A 15,375-nucleotide genomic window follows, 5' to 3' on the forward strand; every position below is an offset into this window, starting at 1 on the left:
CATGCAAACTCCAGAACTCCAGAGTAACCATCTCCTGCCCCCTTTGTAGACCCAGGAGGTGCAGAGGAAGAAAGGCTAGCAGAAAACAAGGAGTGAAGCAGCTGCTCAGAAATGAGAGCCCTGCCAACTTTCTGGTCCTAGCTTTGAGTCTTTTCCTTTCCATGAGCTACCTTTGTCTCCTGGGATTCCTAAATTTCTTTTTAGCTGAAGCTAACTTGAGTGGGTTTCCATTATGTGCAACCAAAAAGAAGCCTTAAAACCACAAGAAAAACTAAAAATAATGACCTCAAAACATGCCCAAACTTCAGAGAAGACTGACTCTGTAGTTGTTAAACTCATATAGAAAATGAGCAAACTTCAGTTGACTTTCAGGTGCCTTGTAGGGTACTATAGTTAGCTTAGATTATTCTAACTGCTGTGTTGAAGGACCCATGTGCTTAAGCTTGAAACATTCCTAATTCACTCTTTTTAAAAACTGAGAGGCTATAACATAATCAGAAAGTATCTCATATGTCTCATAAGTTGCTTTAAAAAAAATGAAGAACTAACATTAAAAAAAACAATCTTAGTTAACTTGGTAACTTTAAAAAAACTTCACTGCTGAGGGATTCATTTAACATATAACCTCGTTTGATGGTTACTCTTTGGTCTCTAAAATACGTAATTGGCCAGCCAGGGGTAGCTGAACTTACTTGAGAAAACAATAAAAACAAAGCAAGTTCTCTTTCTGTTTTTCACCATTGTCATCATAAAAGAATTAAATGGCTTTCCTCCATTTTCCTATGTCAGGGGAAAACATATATTTTCTTTCTTTTCTTTTCTTTGTTTTTTTTTTTTTTAATGAAAATGACCACAGAAGTGGTCTTGCCCATTAGCAACTTTGCCTTTCACCTGCCTGTGTTTGGACTCACCATTTCTTCCCACTTTCTGAAATTAAAGCTTCAGTGAGTGACATATTTCTAAGCTTCAGTCTCTTAGTCTTTCCTACATTTTGTCTTAATGCTTGTCAGTCAACTTAACCTGAATTCTGATTTCTATATATTGTGTTTCACTCTCTAGCTCTCCGTTTTCTGTTCTAAAAATTGGCAGTTTCCAACATAATTTTGAGTACATTAGAAAATATTAACCAGTTCCCTAGTACCAAATGAGCATGAGCTTATTGCCTATGCAGTGGCTTTCTGAATGGTCAGAATTAAAATGAGTGATAAGATTAAGCCAATCAAAAATGGGTCATTCATTTCAGGAAGTGAGATAAACTGAGATTTGAGCTCTGGGGTTTTGGAATGTGTTATTAATTATAGAGATAGTGTCCTTAAACTATTGTTTTTTAGTGTTTTCCAAGAAGGTAGAAATTTGAAAATTTGCAACTTAATATTCAGCTCAGTTTATGTGGGTAAAAATAGATATAACCGTAACAGTTTTACTGTTTTAGTATAATAAACCTGTTTCTTTCAATTAAACTGTCTAAGTTTTGTGAAACATAGGAAGTTGTCATGGTGGATTCCTTGAACACAGCTCTTTTTCAAATTGAACCACAATTGATTTTTTTCATATCTTGCATCTGTGACTTTGTTCCTATAGAAAGCATCAAGCAATAACTAATTTTAATGATACTGTCTCCTCCTGGATACAAACTAGCAGTTTAACTTATAATTGCCTAACTCGATTTTCCTTTTTTTTAATCTTTGTTAGGAGTATGTGTTCTTACATGGTCTTAAATCAGCCTCTAGTCTTGGCCTTTTAAAATCATAAAAAGCAATGTTATACAATTTTATCATGACTAATCATGCCAGTAATACACATTCATGTAGGGTAATTCAAAAACCCACCAGACTGTGTTGCGGTCTTGATTTTGTCCATTAACTCTCCAAATCTCAGGTTCCTCTTATGTAAATGGAGACAATCATTATTACACCTATTTCAAAGGTAATTATGAGACTCAAATACGGGAAGAAGAAGTATTTTGTACATTATTATTCCTTGGCCCATTTGTTTGTTTCCCTTATATTGTAACTGCAGGACTTACAGATATTCTTACAGCTCCTATTTCCATAGATCTTTGCAGAAGTCCAGTTTTTATAGGGAAAGAGTTTATAATTCAACTTTCCATGCCCTGAGCATAGTTCCACTCTTACCCGTCTCTTTTCCTTTTCTTCTCATAAACGTGAAAAATGTTCATGTGAAGAGTAGAAAGAAGAGAGTTAAGAGAATTACTTAGTTTTTATTTTTCTTCCATTTTTCAATTTTTTTTCTGTAGTGTCTTTGTAGAGGACAGAAAGTTTATTTCTTGTTTAAATGGAGCTGAAATTAACAGAAGTGAAGTTATTATTTGTAGCTAACATTTATTATTATTAATAATAATATTAATAACAGCTAACATTTGCTGAATTCTTAGAATATGCTAGGCATTGTACCACCATATTTCATTGAATCAAAAACACAAACATTGGTAAGGTGTACCATTATTTTATGTACCACTAGGAAAGAAAAAAATGCTGTCAAGTAAACCATAAAAAAATGCTTTCTTTGCACTAAAAATATTTAGTTAATACTTATTAAAATACTCCTTTAGGCTTAGATTTTTGTTATATGTCATCCTTGTACATTTATAAAAGGACATTATAACCAAAATAAATTGATCTAAAACTTCCTCACATTCAGGGTCCAACTCACCTGAATTTCTTTTTGACGCAGAATCATGAATGTCTGTGTTTTCCACACAGTATTGTCCTTTGAGCCATCAAGAGCACTGGTAATGCAGCAGTGCTAAAGGAATACTCCACTTTTAACCTGCGATTTTCTTCCAGGCCACCGACAGCCATTCTGCAAGCTTTGACATGGTTGTACAGGCAGTGACAACAGTGTTACAGCTCCTGCCTGGCCAACAGCAATTATAAGAAGCATATTGATTTTGAAGGTAGTAAAATGTAAATAAGAAAATACATCTTATAAGCGATTAAATAGGGTAATTTTTCATGTGTACTGTCTCACTTAACCCTCAGAGTAATCCCAAGAGGAAAGTACTATTATTATACCCATTTTTCAAAAGGGGACCAAGGCTTGGGAAAGTTAAACAGATTGCTCAGGAGTTTACAGTTTACAGTTGGTAAGTGACCAAGAAAAACTACAACCAAGTCAGTCTGACCACAGATCCTATAGTCTTGCCACTGTAATATATTGGATCCATTTAGACACCCCAAATAATGAAGATCTCTGATACGGATGCAGGAAGAACATCCTAATTCTTCCAGGGAGCCAGAACAGAGGTTATATAGAGCTGTATAAAGTATTTCCCAGAGACTACCAAGCTAGAATTTTAGTGAGTAAAGACCAAATGAAAAGACTCCTGCAAATTATCTGCTGCTGAGTAGAGATCCTACAGTTCAGACTTTTAATTTAGATGAGTGGGTCTCTGTGTTTTGATCAAAATATTCTCATTTTCCTAATGGACTAAAGTGTGACTTTAATGATTTTTTGACATCTACCTTGGCTTGAATTTTATGAAAATTGATGATATGGTAGTTTTCTAATACCAAGTGACAGAAGAAGGGAAACTTTACTAATGAGTTTTGTGGTTTTCATTTGAATGAGTAAATGTACCTGCCGTTCTCACCTAATTTATCATTCCAGAACAGTTTCAGACGCTCAGTACAAATTATTTTGGCCTACGGAGTCTGGCGTTGCCTGTCTTGTCTGCATCTTCCTGCATGCTTATTGATTTACCTACTCATTTTTATTGTTTCTTTTAGTTTGTTAGATGCAAGATGAATATTACAGAGAAATGTTATAAATATAACTGGACTCAGGTAAAGGAGTAAGTGGGGCTTCATAGCTGAGCCCACAACTAATCATATCCTTGAAACTCTAGGGGCAATGTTAGGATTTTTTTTCCGTGACGATAATTACCAATTCCAGAGAAGTGGCACAGTCTATCTTTAGCTATTCAAGAGTGGAGTGTAGACTGGAAAGTTGTCTTAGGCTCCGACTAGATGATAAATAAAGAGTTGGTAGGTGAGTCTTATAAATGAGACAGAGATTTAATCAGGCAACCGAAATTATTTCTTGAGTACATGCTGTGTGGCCCAGCTCAAGAAAGGGCAGGGTTTGTACAGATAGACAAAAAAAGGACAATATCTCAGAAAAATGCAAATGTTTAGCATAAACAAAGTTTATTCTCTAGAGTCACGAGATGTTCTAAGTCCTTTCACAGCTGATGAAAGGCTCCTTTGGAATACAGAATGTCTAAAATTGCTTGAATTCTTCTTGCTGTAGAAAGGCGTTTATGTTTATATTTTATTGCTACGGAAAAGCACTAGATACATGATCAGCACAGCTTGGGGTAGTTTGTGTTGCTTATTTTAGTGAGTTGATGGCTAATTTAGTGGGCAGGGGGCCCACTAAAAATGTATACCCTCCTTGCCTTTATGAGGCAAGTTTTGATATTCTGATCATTTGCCAGTAATTGCTGTCTACTGACTTAGAGTTTTCTTTCATTATAGAAGTAGGATAAATTACCCATATTCTCATATGAAAATGATAGTAAGAAGAAATTTTTGCCTCTCTCCCCAAGATTGCTTTTCAAACGTATTTGACGAGGCTTTTTATTTCTTCACTTTTTTTGGAGCATGTAATTTTTTACCTTTATGCTATTGGTGTGGCATCTTACATTAATTGATTTTCAGTTGTTAAACTATCCTTTGATTTATGGGATAGATTCCACTTGGTTAACAGTATTTAATCCTTTTTATATGTTGCTGAGTTGGGTTTGTTAATGTTTTGCGGAGGCTCTTAATTTTCTTTATTCAGTGCTGTGATGAGGACGTGATCAGCTATGAATTCACCAAGCCCAAAGTAAATTGTGTCTTGATTATCATCATTATTTTTTAGCAACCTTTCACACTGGCTGCTGCCTTCCAGGGTTTGCTGCACCTTAAGGTAAAATCAGCACATCAGGCCTTTCATACTGGTCAGTAGATGTCAAGTAATGAACAAGGTAAATCTCCAGCTCTCTTAAGAGTGCTGACATGCTGTCAGCAATGCGAGGACAAAAGCACTGTGGAAATATGTTGTATTTTCACCTAGACAATAGATCCCAGAGAGCTATCTACAGAAATAATGAAGTCAGAGGAAAACAAACTGACATTTAGATGAGAGAAAATAGCACTTTGCTTTCCTACCACGATTAGTCCTAGGTTCTTGTCTCCTAAACTTAGTGCTTTTATATTTTTTTTCCAGTAGATAGTCTTTCTGTTTCCAAAGTTCTTGTGATCTCATATGAAAACAAAGATGTCCTTGAGCTCTGAATAACACTGAGCCTCAACTCTCAAAGGAGTATGTAGTGCCAAGACTAAGGTTTTTTCATTTTGCTATGATTTCGAATAAAATGGTTGTTGAAAGCAGAAATTGGATATAAGATCTACTGCTTGTTGAAAGAACTGTCTTAGAGTCAAAAATAGCTTGCGACTACCCCCTTATAGCAGTTCTCTGTGGAAACATGAACTTCAGAGATTGATTGGAATATTAAATAGCTGTTAATTTTGCCAGAATTTAAGGCTTGTTTATATTGATCAAGGTCATTCTTAGGAAAAAATAACCACACAAGTCTTGTATAATTCAAAATGCCATGTGAAGTAGAGTATAGAAAGCACTTACAACAGGATCCGGCAGATAATGAGTGCTATAGAAGGATTTGCTGTTATGAATAGTAGAGAATGGATTATTTTTTAACAACCTAAGGAATTTTTCTAAGTATAATAGCTCTTTTCGGCCTTCTTTTCTTTGGAACCAAACTATATTTTTCCTGCTTTCTCCATCACTCCATAGCTGCTTATATAGCTTTAACCAAAAAAAAGAAGTTAACTTGGTTGAATTTACTTGAGATTATTCCCTCAATAGGGGAATCTGGGTAAATAAGGCTTAAATGATCCCATTTTAGTCTAAATCCCCAAACGTTCAGATTAGTTAAAAAATCAGCAGACTAGAAGACTTTTTAAAACAGGCTTAGCTTTTATTCTGAGTACTTAATCACTTTTATTGATTGATATTGAAAAATATGTTTTAATATTTTAAGTTATATTTCCTTTTTTTAAAATGAAGAAACTGTAAGTCAATATCGAATTTGTCTCTTATCTAACAAGAAAATAGTTGCTAGATATAAACCAGTGAAAAAAGTTACAAAGAGAAAGCTCCATGTGTTTCACTTACAATAAAGATTTAAAACTTCTGTACATAAAACAGACTTAAAATTTTTAAATGGTTGAACTGGGTAAAAAAAATGCATGCTGTATTGATAAAGGACAAATATTTTTAATCTTATAAATTAATGAGACAAATATCAGCACTTCTATAAATAAATAGGCAAAGAACATAAGTAAAAAATTCAAAGGAAGAAATAGAAATGACCAGTGTCGGTGGGGAGTATAGCTCAGGGATAGAGTGTGTGCTTGGCATGCATGAGGTCCTGGTTCAATGCCCAGTACCTCCATTTTAAAAAATAATAATAAATAAATAAGCCTAATTACCTTGCCTCTCAAAAAAGTATATATATATATGTTTGAAAGTGGTCAGCCTCTGTAGTAATCAAAGAAATACTGAGTAAAATGGGTTATTGTTTTTCCTCTAGCAAAGATTTTTTTTATTACACTTGATGTTGTGAAGGGAACTAAGAAATGGTTATTCTCATATACTATTTGGATTGTAAATTAATGCATCTTTCTGGAAATTAATTTAGCAATATATGTCAAAAGCTTTAAAAAAGTTTATACCTACCATTTTTTATAAACTAGATTGGCAAAAAATAAAAAGTCTGACAATACCAAATGCTGATGAAGGTGTGAAGCAGTGGTAGCTCTTAAACATAGGTGATAAAGGTAATGGTGTGATTCTTTTGGAAAATAATTGGATATTATCTTGATAAGCCAGCAGTTCCACTTCTCGATATATACCCTAGACTTGGAACTCTTGTTCCTGTTTCACCAGTACATTGATACGAGAATGTTCATAACAGCATTGTTTATGATAGCAAAAGCTTGACAGTAACTCAGATGTCCATTTATAGGAAAACTGATAAACAGTGCTACTTGCAAACAATAGAAATCTATAATAGAGTAAAAATGAAGGAAGCATGCTTAAATGTATCAGCATGGATGAATCTTAGAAATATAATGTTGATTGAAAAAAGCAAGTTACAGAAGAGTACATCCAGTTATGATACCCTTTTATAAAGTTCAGAAGCAAGAAGAAATAAACAATATTGTTTAGGGACATAAACATGTGTTTTAAACTAACAAATATAAAAAGGCAATAGAAAAAGTCCAGATGATGATTACCTCTTAGGAGAGGAAGAGAGATGAGCTTCAGTTGTGTGTATTAATGCTTCCTCTCACAGATGAAGTGGTAGGTCTTGGAGATTTTTTTTAATCATTATGCTTCATTACTTGTCTAAATGTATACTATGTTGTATATATCAGATATTTCATAATAAAAAATTGTAAGAGCCAATAGATTTTTATTTCATAATTCTGTTTCTAGAGATCAGCCCAAAAATAATGATGAAAAAAGAAATACAGAAAAAGTTTATCCCAGTGATGATATTTATTGTAACCAAAAATTGAAACAACCTAGATGTCCAACACCACCTTTTTATATCCTGCTTTGTTCAAGAAGGGATTTAAGAAGGCCTTAATAAAATACATTCAGTGAGCCAGAAGTAGATTTAAACTTGCTGAGAAATGAAAGTTAAAAGAAGGAAGAAGGTTAAGAGAAAGCCAGGAGTAAGATTATCATTTAAAAAAAGTCACTAATTTCTGTTCTTATTAGAAATGGACCACAAACTTGACTCTTAAGCTTCTAGTAGCCAGGATAAAAAGGGAAACATGATTTATGGTGCCTTTACGATAAGAACCAGTCCACTGTTTTGATTGAGACTGGAGAGAAATTTCTCCCCAGATTGACTTGTGTGAGCAAGTTAACTTCTTTCTGCTTATGTGTCCTTGTCTATAAAATAAAATCACAATAGTAATACCTGTTACGGAACATAGTGAGGATTACATAAGGTAAGTTCCTAGGACAACACCTGGCAAATTAGTAAGTACTCAGATATGTTACTGATTAGCCATAATTAATGACATTCTTAAGACTATCCTTGCAGAAATCAGTATCGCAGAAATAGACGAAAAGGTAGAAATGGAGAGGTAATCCTTGCCTCAAGAAATCTTCTCAATAGTAGGACAGAATGTTGTGAATTAAGTTTCTGGTGTTCTGTCTGTGTTCACTACCTACATATTTACTGAGCATCTTTATGAAAGTTTTCTGTCTGGTAATATATGGCCAGGATACAAGACTTAATAAGTTGGTGTTCTGCTTCAGCCAGCTCAAAATAGTTTAATCTTGAAATCACTCTATTGTGTTGAATAATAAATAAAATTTGTTGCATTTACTTTTTCTGCTCAAGTGTGAAATTAGTATTTTGTAAACAGAGACTGACCAAAGGCCATTATGAAAAGAAGAGTGAGACCTAGTAAATTGAACTTAGTTAAGACCCACGAGGAACAGAATAGTCAGTTGAGGCACTTTCCTGAGAAGTAATATCATGGTGATAAAAATATTAATTGTACACTTACTAGAATTCTAACTATGCACCAAACTCTGGACTGATCTCTTTACGTATACTATCCCGTTTATTCCTTACAACACTTTGAGATGGTGAATATTATCTCCTTTTTTTTTTTTTTTTTTTTTTTGGTGGGAAGATTTTGAAGCTTTAGGGGGAGTAAGTCACAGCAGCAAGGATTGGTTCAAGCCAGAATTCAGATCCTTGCTGATTCTAAAGCTCAGATTCCTAGTCATTTTAATATATTACCTTGTCTGGAATGAAACCAAAACTTATCAAACCTTGAATTCCTTTGTTCCAGGTCTAAAATGGTTTCCTCCAACACCCTCAGCCAAATATATATACCCTGATTTTTATTATCCTATGTTAAGTTCATGCCTCAGTCCTCTTATCTTCCTGATTTTGACTATCAGACTAGAAAGTTCATCTTTTTGTAGTTTAACTGTGTAATTGATACTCTTGTCTTTTGGTCACTTGATTTGCTCACCAGCTTGAACTTTCTATAAAAACCATTTTTAAATGGAAAGACTCCTTGGATTTAAACTAGAAAAGCCTAGCCCCTTAGTTTGGTCATCTATAATCTTATGATCCCAGACGCTAATGGATTGTTTTGGCCCTTGCTGAGGGCACTGAACCATGTTTCCTTCGTTCCAAATTGTGGGCCTTCTTCCTTAGCCAAAAGACAATCATATTAGTGCTGACGGTGAAGATGCATCTTATATTTAAAGATCAACAAAATTCGGGAGGGGAAGGGTATATAGCTCAAGTGGTAGAGCACATACTTAGCATGTACGAGGTCCTGGGTTCAATCCCCAGTACCTCCCCAATAAAGAAATAAATAAATTTTTAAAATTACCTCTCCCTACCCCCTCCCAAAAAAAGAAAAAGAAAATTCAGTCTCCAGGCAATTTGACCTGGGTATCTCTGATGTCCGTTGCCAGTTGTAGAAACACAGACTTCACATTCAGACTGTGGAATGTATGTCATGCTCACTGGGTGTTTGCAGTAGAGAACATTGCCTGCAGTCACTTTTTCCTTTTGATGGGCATAACAGTTTTTCTGAGACTCCTGGTAGGAGCAGCGGTGATATGATTAAGATCTCAAAAGCCAAATACTGTCAAATTGAAAAACATAGATGTTTTGAGCTCAGTGGCTTGATCTAACTATGCATTACTTGAATTGTACAGTTCAAAAGCTGGAAAAAGCCTATAAAGAAAATTGTCATACTGAGGGATGGACAAAGTCTCCTGAAACATAATTTTATGAAGGAGAATAATGTTGAAAGTTTATATTTGTTAAAATATATTAACCTCAAAAGCCTTTAATAAATCAAGACCTGCTTGCAGATACTGATTTCTTTTTCCTTTCACGATTTTTCTAATCTTACTTTGGCCTTTGCTCATAATACATGTTTTCTTCTCTTCCTGGCTTCCTATCTTTCTTATATCATTTTGTCTAGATATATGTAGACCATCTGTCCTTCCAAAAAGCTGTCCCTCCTCTCAACAAGGGGCAAGGGTGGGAACAAGAGGCACAGTGTGGACAGAAAGCCAGGAAAAATCTTGTAGACAGTTTTCTGGCTCCTCTTCTCTGTCCCCTCTTTGCCTGCCCTGCAGCCTCCTAGGGAACAACAGGGAGCTAACAGCTTGTATCCGTTTGAGAAAGTGGCAGTGGCTGTGGAAGAGAAAATACTAGGCTATTCAGCTTTCTTCTTAGACACAAAGAAGCAATGCAGATGGTGGGTAGTGTGCTGGACTCACATGTCCTGTGCCACAGGGTCAAATGGAGTGGAATTTCTTTTTCTTTTTAATTGAAGTGTAGTTAATTTACAATCTTGTGTTAGTTTCAGGTGTACAGCATATTGTGATTCAATATTTTTGCAGATTATACTCCATTGCAGATTATTACAAGATAATGGATGTGATTCTCTGTGCCATACAGTACATCCTTATTGCTTATCTATTTATATATAGTAGTTTGTATCTGTTAATCTCATACCCTTAATTTGTCCCTCCGTCCTTCCCTCTCCCCTTTGGTAACCACAAGTTTGTTTTCTTTATACCTGAGTCTGCTTCTGCATTGCATAAACATTCATTTGTATTTATGTTTTAAATTCCACGTATAAATGATATCAATATAGTGTTTGTCTTTGTCTAACTTATTTCACTAAGTATAATATTCTCTAGATCCATCCACATTGCTGAAAATAGCAACATTTCATTCTTTTTGTGGCTAAGTAATATTCCACATCTTCTTAATCCAGTTGTCTGTTGATGGGCGTTTGGGTTGCTCCCGTGTCTTGCCTATTGTAAATAGTGCAGCTATGAACATTGGGATGCATGCATATTTTTTAATTAGTGTTTTCATTTTTCCCAGATACATACCTAAGATTAAAATTGCTGGATCATCTGGTAGTTCTATTTTTAATTTTTTAAGGAACCTCCATACTGTTTTCTATAGTGGCTGCACCATTCTGACACGTATGAGATGATACCTCATTGTGGTTTTGATTTGCATTTCTCTAATAATTAGCAATGTTGAGCATCTTTTCATGTGCCTATTAGCCATCTGTGTGTCTTTGGAAAAATATCTGTTCAGATCTTCTGTCCTTTTTTTGATTGGGTTGTTTGTTTTTTTGATACTGACTTTTATGAGCTATTCCTATAATTGAGATATCAACCCCTTGTTGGTTACAGCATCATTTGCAAATATTCTCCCATTCCATAGGTTGTCTTTTCATTTTGTTAGGGTTTCCTTCACTGTGCAGAAGCTTTTAAATATAATTAGACCCCATTTATTTTTGTTTTTATTTCTTTTGCCTTAGGAGACTCATCCAAGAAAATATTTCTACAATTTATGTCAAAGACTGTTCCACCTGTGTTCTCTTCTAGGAGTTTATGGTTTAGGGTCTTACATTTGGGTCTTTAAACCATTTTGAGTTTATTTTTGTGCATGGTATGAAGAAATGTTTTAATCTCATTGTTTTACATGTGGCTGCTTAGTTTTCCCAGCACCACTTGTTGATAAGACTGTCTTTTCTACAGTGTATATACTCTTGCCTCCTTTGACATATGTTAATTAATCATAGGTGCATGGGTTTATTTATGGGCTCTCTATTCTGTTCTGTTGATCTATGTGTCAGTTTTTGTGCCGGTACCACACTGTTTTGGTTACTGTAGCTTATAGTATACTCTGAAAAAGCAATGCAACTGGTAGGTGGTGTGCTAGAACGCACAGGTTCTATGCCCCAGGATCAAATAGAATGGAATTTCTTTATTGTCACTGAAGTGGAACATGAGACTTTATCAGCATTTGGTAAATAAAACACAGGCCAATCATTTGAATTGCTTCCAGATATGCAATTAGAAGCTTTCTACACTGGGATAATTTTATAATAACCTATGTCTTTCCCCAAAGATCCTCTCATGACCCTGGGGATTGTATTCATATGGTGCCACATGATGTTGAGCTAGTGCCCTTGAAAATTTAGCCCTAATGCCAGTCTTTGAGAAACTACCCTCAAAGCTCCCTAACCTTAGTAGCATCTTAGCATCTTAGGTCTTCAGTGGCACCCCAAATCAAATTACAGAGGAGGTAGTAAACTGTGAAGTGGTCCATACTGCGTGGAGCTGAATTTTAGTTTTTTAGCACTTTCAGGTTCCAACCACATCAAACTATTAAAATAATAATAATAGAAAAAGACAAGTGTGTGTTTTCAAAGAACATTAGTGAAAATTGTACTTTGGACACTGGAACTGTTACTTGGGGATCTCCCCTAGAAATTGTCTTTCCTGCCTTTGAAACATAAGAGAGGTAAGGCCTTATGCTCCCGTGGAGAGCAGATGAATACAGGCTTTCAGAAGCCTCGAGCACACTGCTGCTGCTGCCAACACTATGAAAAGAGACATTTCAACCTTGACTCTATCTTATGGGATAAAGCTTAACTCATCTAATTCAAACATATGGGATTTCTTCACAGCTGTGAAATCTCTCAGATAAGGGTAAAATAGCACCTTAAATTGTTGAAGGGTAGCCTCAAGAGCAGGGACCTCAGCTTTGTTTTGCTTGCCTTGACGAAGCCCAACTTTGGCCCGGGTATCACATTTCACTGAAAATCTGATTTAAACATTGCAGAAAGTATGCCCGTTTGCAAAAATTTTTATCAGTCCTCTATTTTGTTTCAGGGTGGTAAATTGAGTCATAAATCAAACTTAAATTGAACCCTGAAAACTTTTGGTGTTGTCAAATATTAATCAGCTCTGTAAAAGTGATAGTGTGACAAACATGAAATACTGAATGACTGCATTAAAAAAAGAGCCTTTCACTTAATATTGATGATGTTGATTTCTTTGGAAATAGTTTTGCTTCTCACTCCAATATGACTGAGCTCCATTGCTTTATGAGTTTATCAAGAACAAGGACAAAGACTGTCCTATAGGATGAATATATACTGTTGTTCAGAAAGAGGAAACAGTGTGATATTGAGATACAGTCTTTGGACCCAGACAAAGCCACATTTGAATCCCAGCTCTGCCACATGTAATTTCATGTTACCTCAGTTTTCTCATCTGTGAAATGGAGCTGACAATATCTACTCCATAGGGTTGTTATAGTTATTAAATGAAAGAATATACAGGTGAAGTACCTGGTCCATAGTACATGTTCAGTAGATGATTACTGTGGTTAGAATGTGATTCTTGTGTCTTGCTCACTGACATATTCTGACAAGTGAAGAAACAAATTAAGATGTTTGTCAACTTACCAAACTAACCAAGGAAATGAAAATTGAGAAGAATTTCACTCTTAACTGCATACTTCCTTATTTTGCATCCCATATGTAAGTCTTATCTCCCTACTGCGTGGTGAAGCCCCTAAGGACAGAAACTGAATCTTTTCCTACTTTCCTGTACCCTGCAATGAGAAACACATTGCTAGACAATGAGCAGACATTCGGGAAATGTTTGTTGATATGACCTTATGTAGCAATGTCTTCTGTCTATATATAATCCTCTTAGGAGAACAGGATTATGCCCTGCCACACAGGAATCTGAAAGTTTCCTGGTAACTGTTATTTTCCAATAAAACCATGGAAAGTTTTTACCATCTTGAAATCTTTTTGCTTTCTAATTGGTTTCTGGAACCATCTCTAGCCATTTTATTATTTATGCATTTATAAGTAACGCTGCAGCTGGCATTGAGATACTTTTCTTGTCTCCATTTTAAAATGAAAATCTTAGTTTTCAGATATTATTTAGATTATCTAGAGGTCCTTTATACTTAACCTTTCCATCTGCATATTTAAATATACTTAATGGTTTTTCAGTAGCTTTGTAATAAGTAGGCATGTCTAATTAAGGCATCCTACTCTCTGCACATTTTTTTTTCAAGCTCTATTTATGTCCTAGCATTTGATTACCATTTTGGGGAAAACTTAAAAACACATTACTTTTTTTTGAAATCCTTAAAGGTCTGAGTATATAACAATATTAAGTACAGATTGAGGAACTCATGTGACTTTTACAAATGTGTAAATGATCAAATTTATAATAACTAGCTTTTAAGTTTTCTCTGAGTAGCAAGGATATGGAAGATCTTGAGAGTGCTTATTACTAAAAATGTTACTCATCAACAGAATGATGTCCATCAACAGAAGACTGGATAAAAAGATATGGTATATTTATACAATGGAATACTATTCAGGCATAAAAAACGACAACATAATGCCATTTGCAGCAATGTGGATGCTCCTGGAGAATGTCATTCTAAGTGAAGTAAGCCAGAAAGAGAAAGAAAAATACCATATGAGATTGCTCATATGTGGAATCTAAAAAAAAAAAAAGCATAAATACAAAACAGAAACAGACTCATAGACATAGAATACAAACTTGTAGTTGCCAAAGGGGAGAAGGGTGGGAGGGGACAGACTGAGAGTTCAAAATTTGTAGATACTGACAGGCATATGCAAAAGAGATAAACAAGATTATACTGTATAGCATAGGGAAATATATACAAGATCTTGTTGTAGCTCACAGCGAAAAAAATATGACAATGAACATATGTATGTTCATGTATAACTGAAAAATTGTGCCCTACACTGGAATTTGATACAACATGGTAAAATGACTATAACTCAATTAAAAAATGTTTTAAAAAAAGTTACTCGTAAATTTGAATGGAGTTTCAACATTATTTTTTTTCCCACAAGGATGTTCCTGATCTCAAAGGTGTATGAGATGTTACAGCAGTTCTGTTTTATCCATGAGGAAATTGAGGTCCAGAGTAGTTGGATAACTAGTGGCAGAACTAGAATAAGAACACTGATCTTCTGTTTCTGACTAATTATTTTAAATCTTGGTGAGAATTGTAGTTCAAAAATATGGTCCTGGCCATCAGCTATTTTCTGCAGGCCAACACAGTGGATCATTCCACATTCTATGTCAAAATACTTCCCATCTGACCCCAAGGACATTCTTTCTGTTTCCTTCCCAGTTCGAACGTCACGACCCTGTGGATGGGAGAATCACTGAGAGGCAGTTTGGTGGCATGCTACTGGCCTACAGTGGGGTGCAGTCCAAGAAGCTGACTGCCATGCAGAAACAGCTCAAGAAGCACTTCAAAGAGGGCAAGGTAGGTATCTTTGCCTCAAGGAAGAAAGGAACCGTGGAAGCATATTGTTACTGCAAAGATACTCACATAGTGAGAGTGTGGTGAACCAAAGATTATGACTAATGTATCTCTGGTACCTGAAAAAAAACAATGAGCAG

General features: G+C 35.2%; 1 protein-coding gene across 3 annotated transcripts in view; it reads left to right on the plus strand.

Moving 5' to 3' along the window:
• Nucleotides 1-15,375, plus strand: part of MICU1 (mitochondrial calcium uptake 1) — a 191,805-nt gene that overhangs the window by 144,940 nt on the left and 31,490 nt on the right. For all 3 annotated transcript variants that reach the window (XM_072971337.1, XM_006212857.4, XM_072971338.1), the window contains one exon: nt 15,101-15,238. In XM_072971337.1, the coding sequence (XP_072827438.1) occupies nt 15,101-15,238 (138 nt within the window). The remainder of the gene's footprint in view (nt 1-15,100; nt 15,239-15,375) is intronic.

Source organism: Vicugna pacos, chromosome 11, assembly GCF_048564905.1.
Source record: "Vicugna pacos chromosome 11, VicPac4, whole genome shotgun sequence".
Lineage (NCBI taxonomy): Eukaryota > Metazoa > Chordata > Mammalia > Artiodactyla > Camelidae > Vicugna > Vicugna pacos.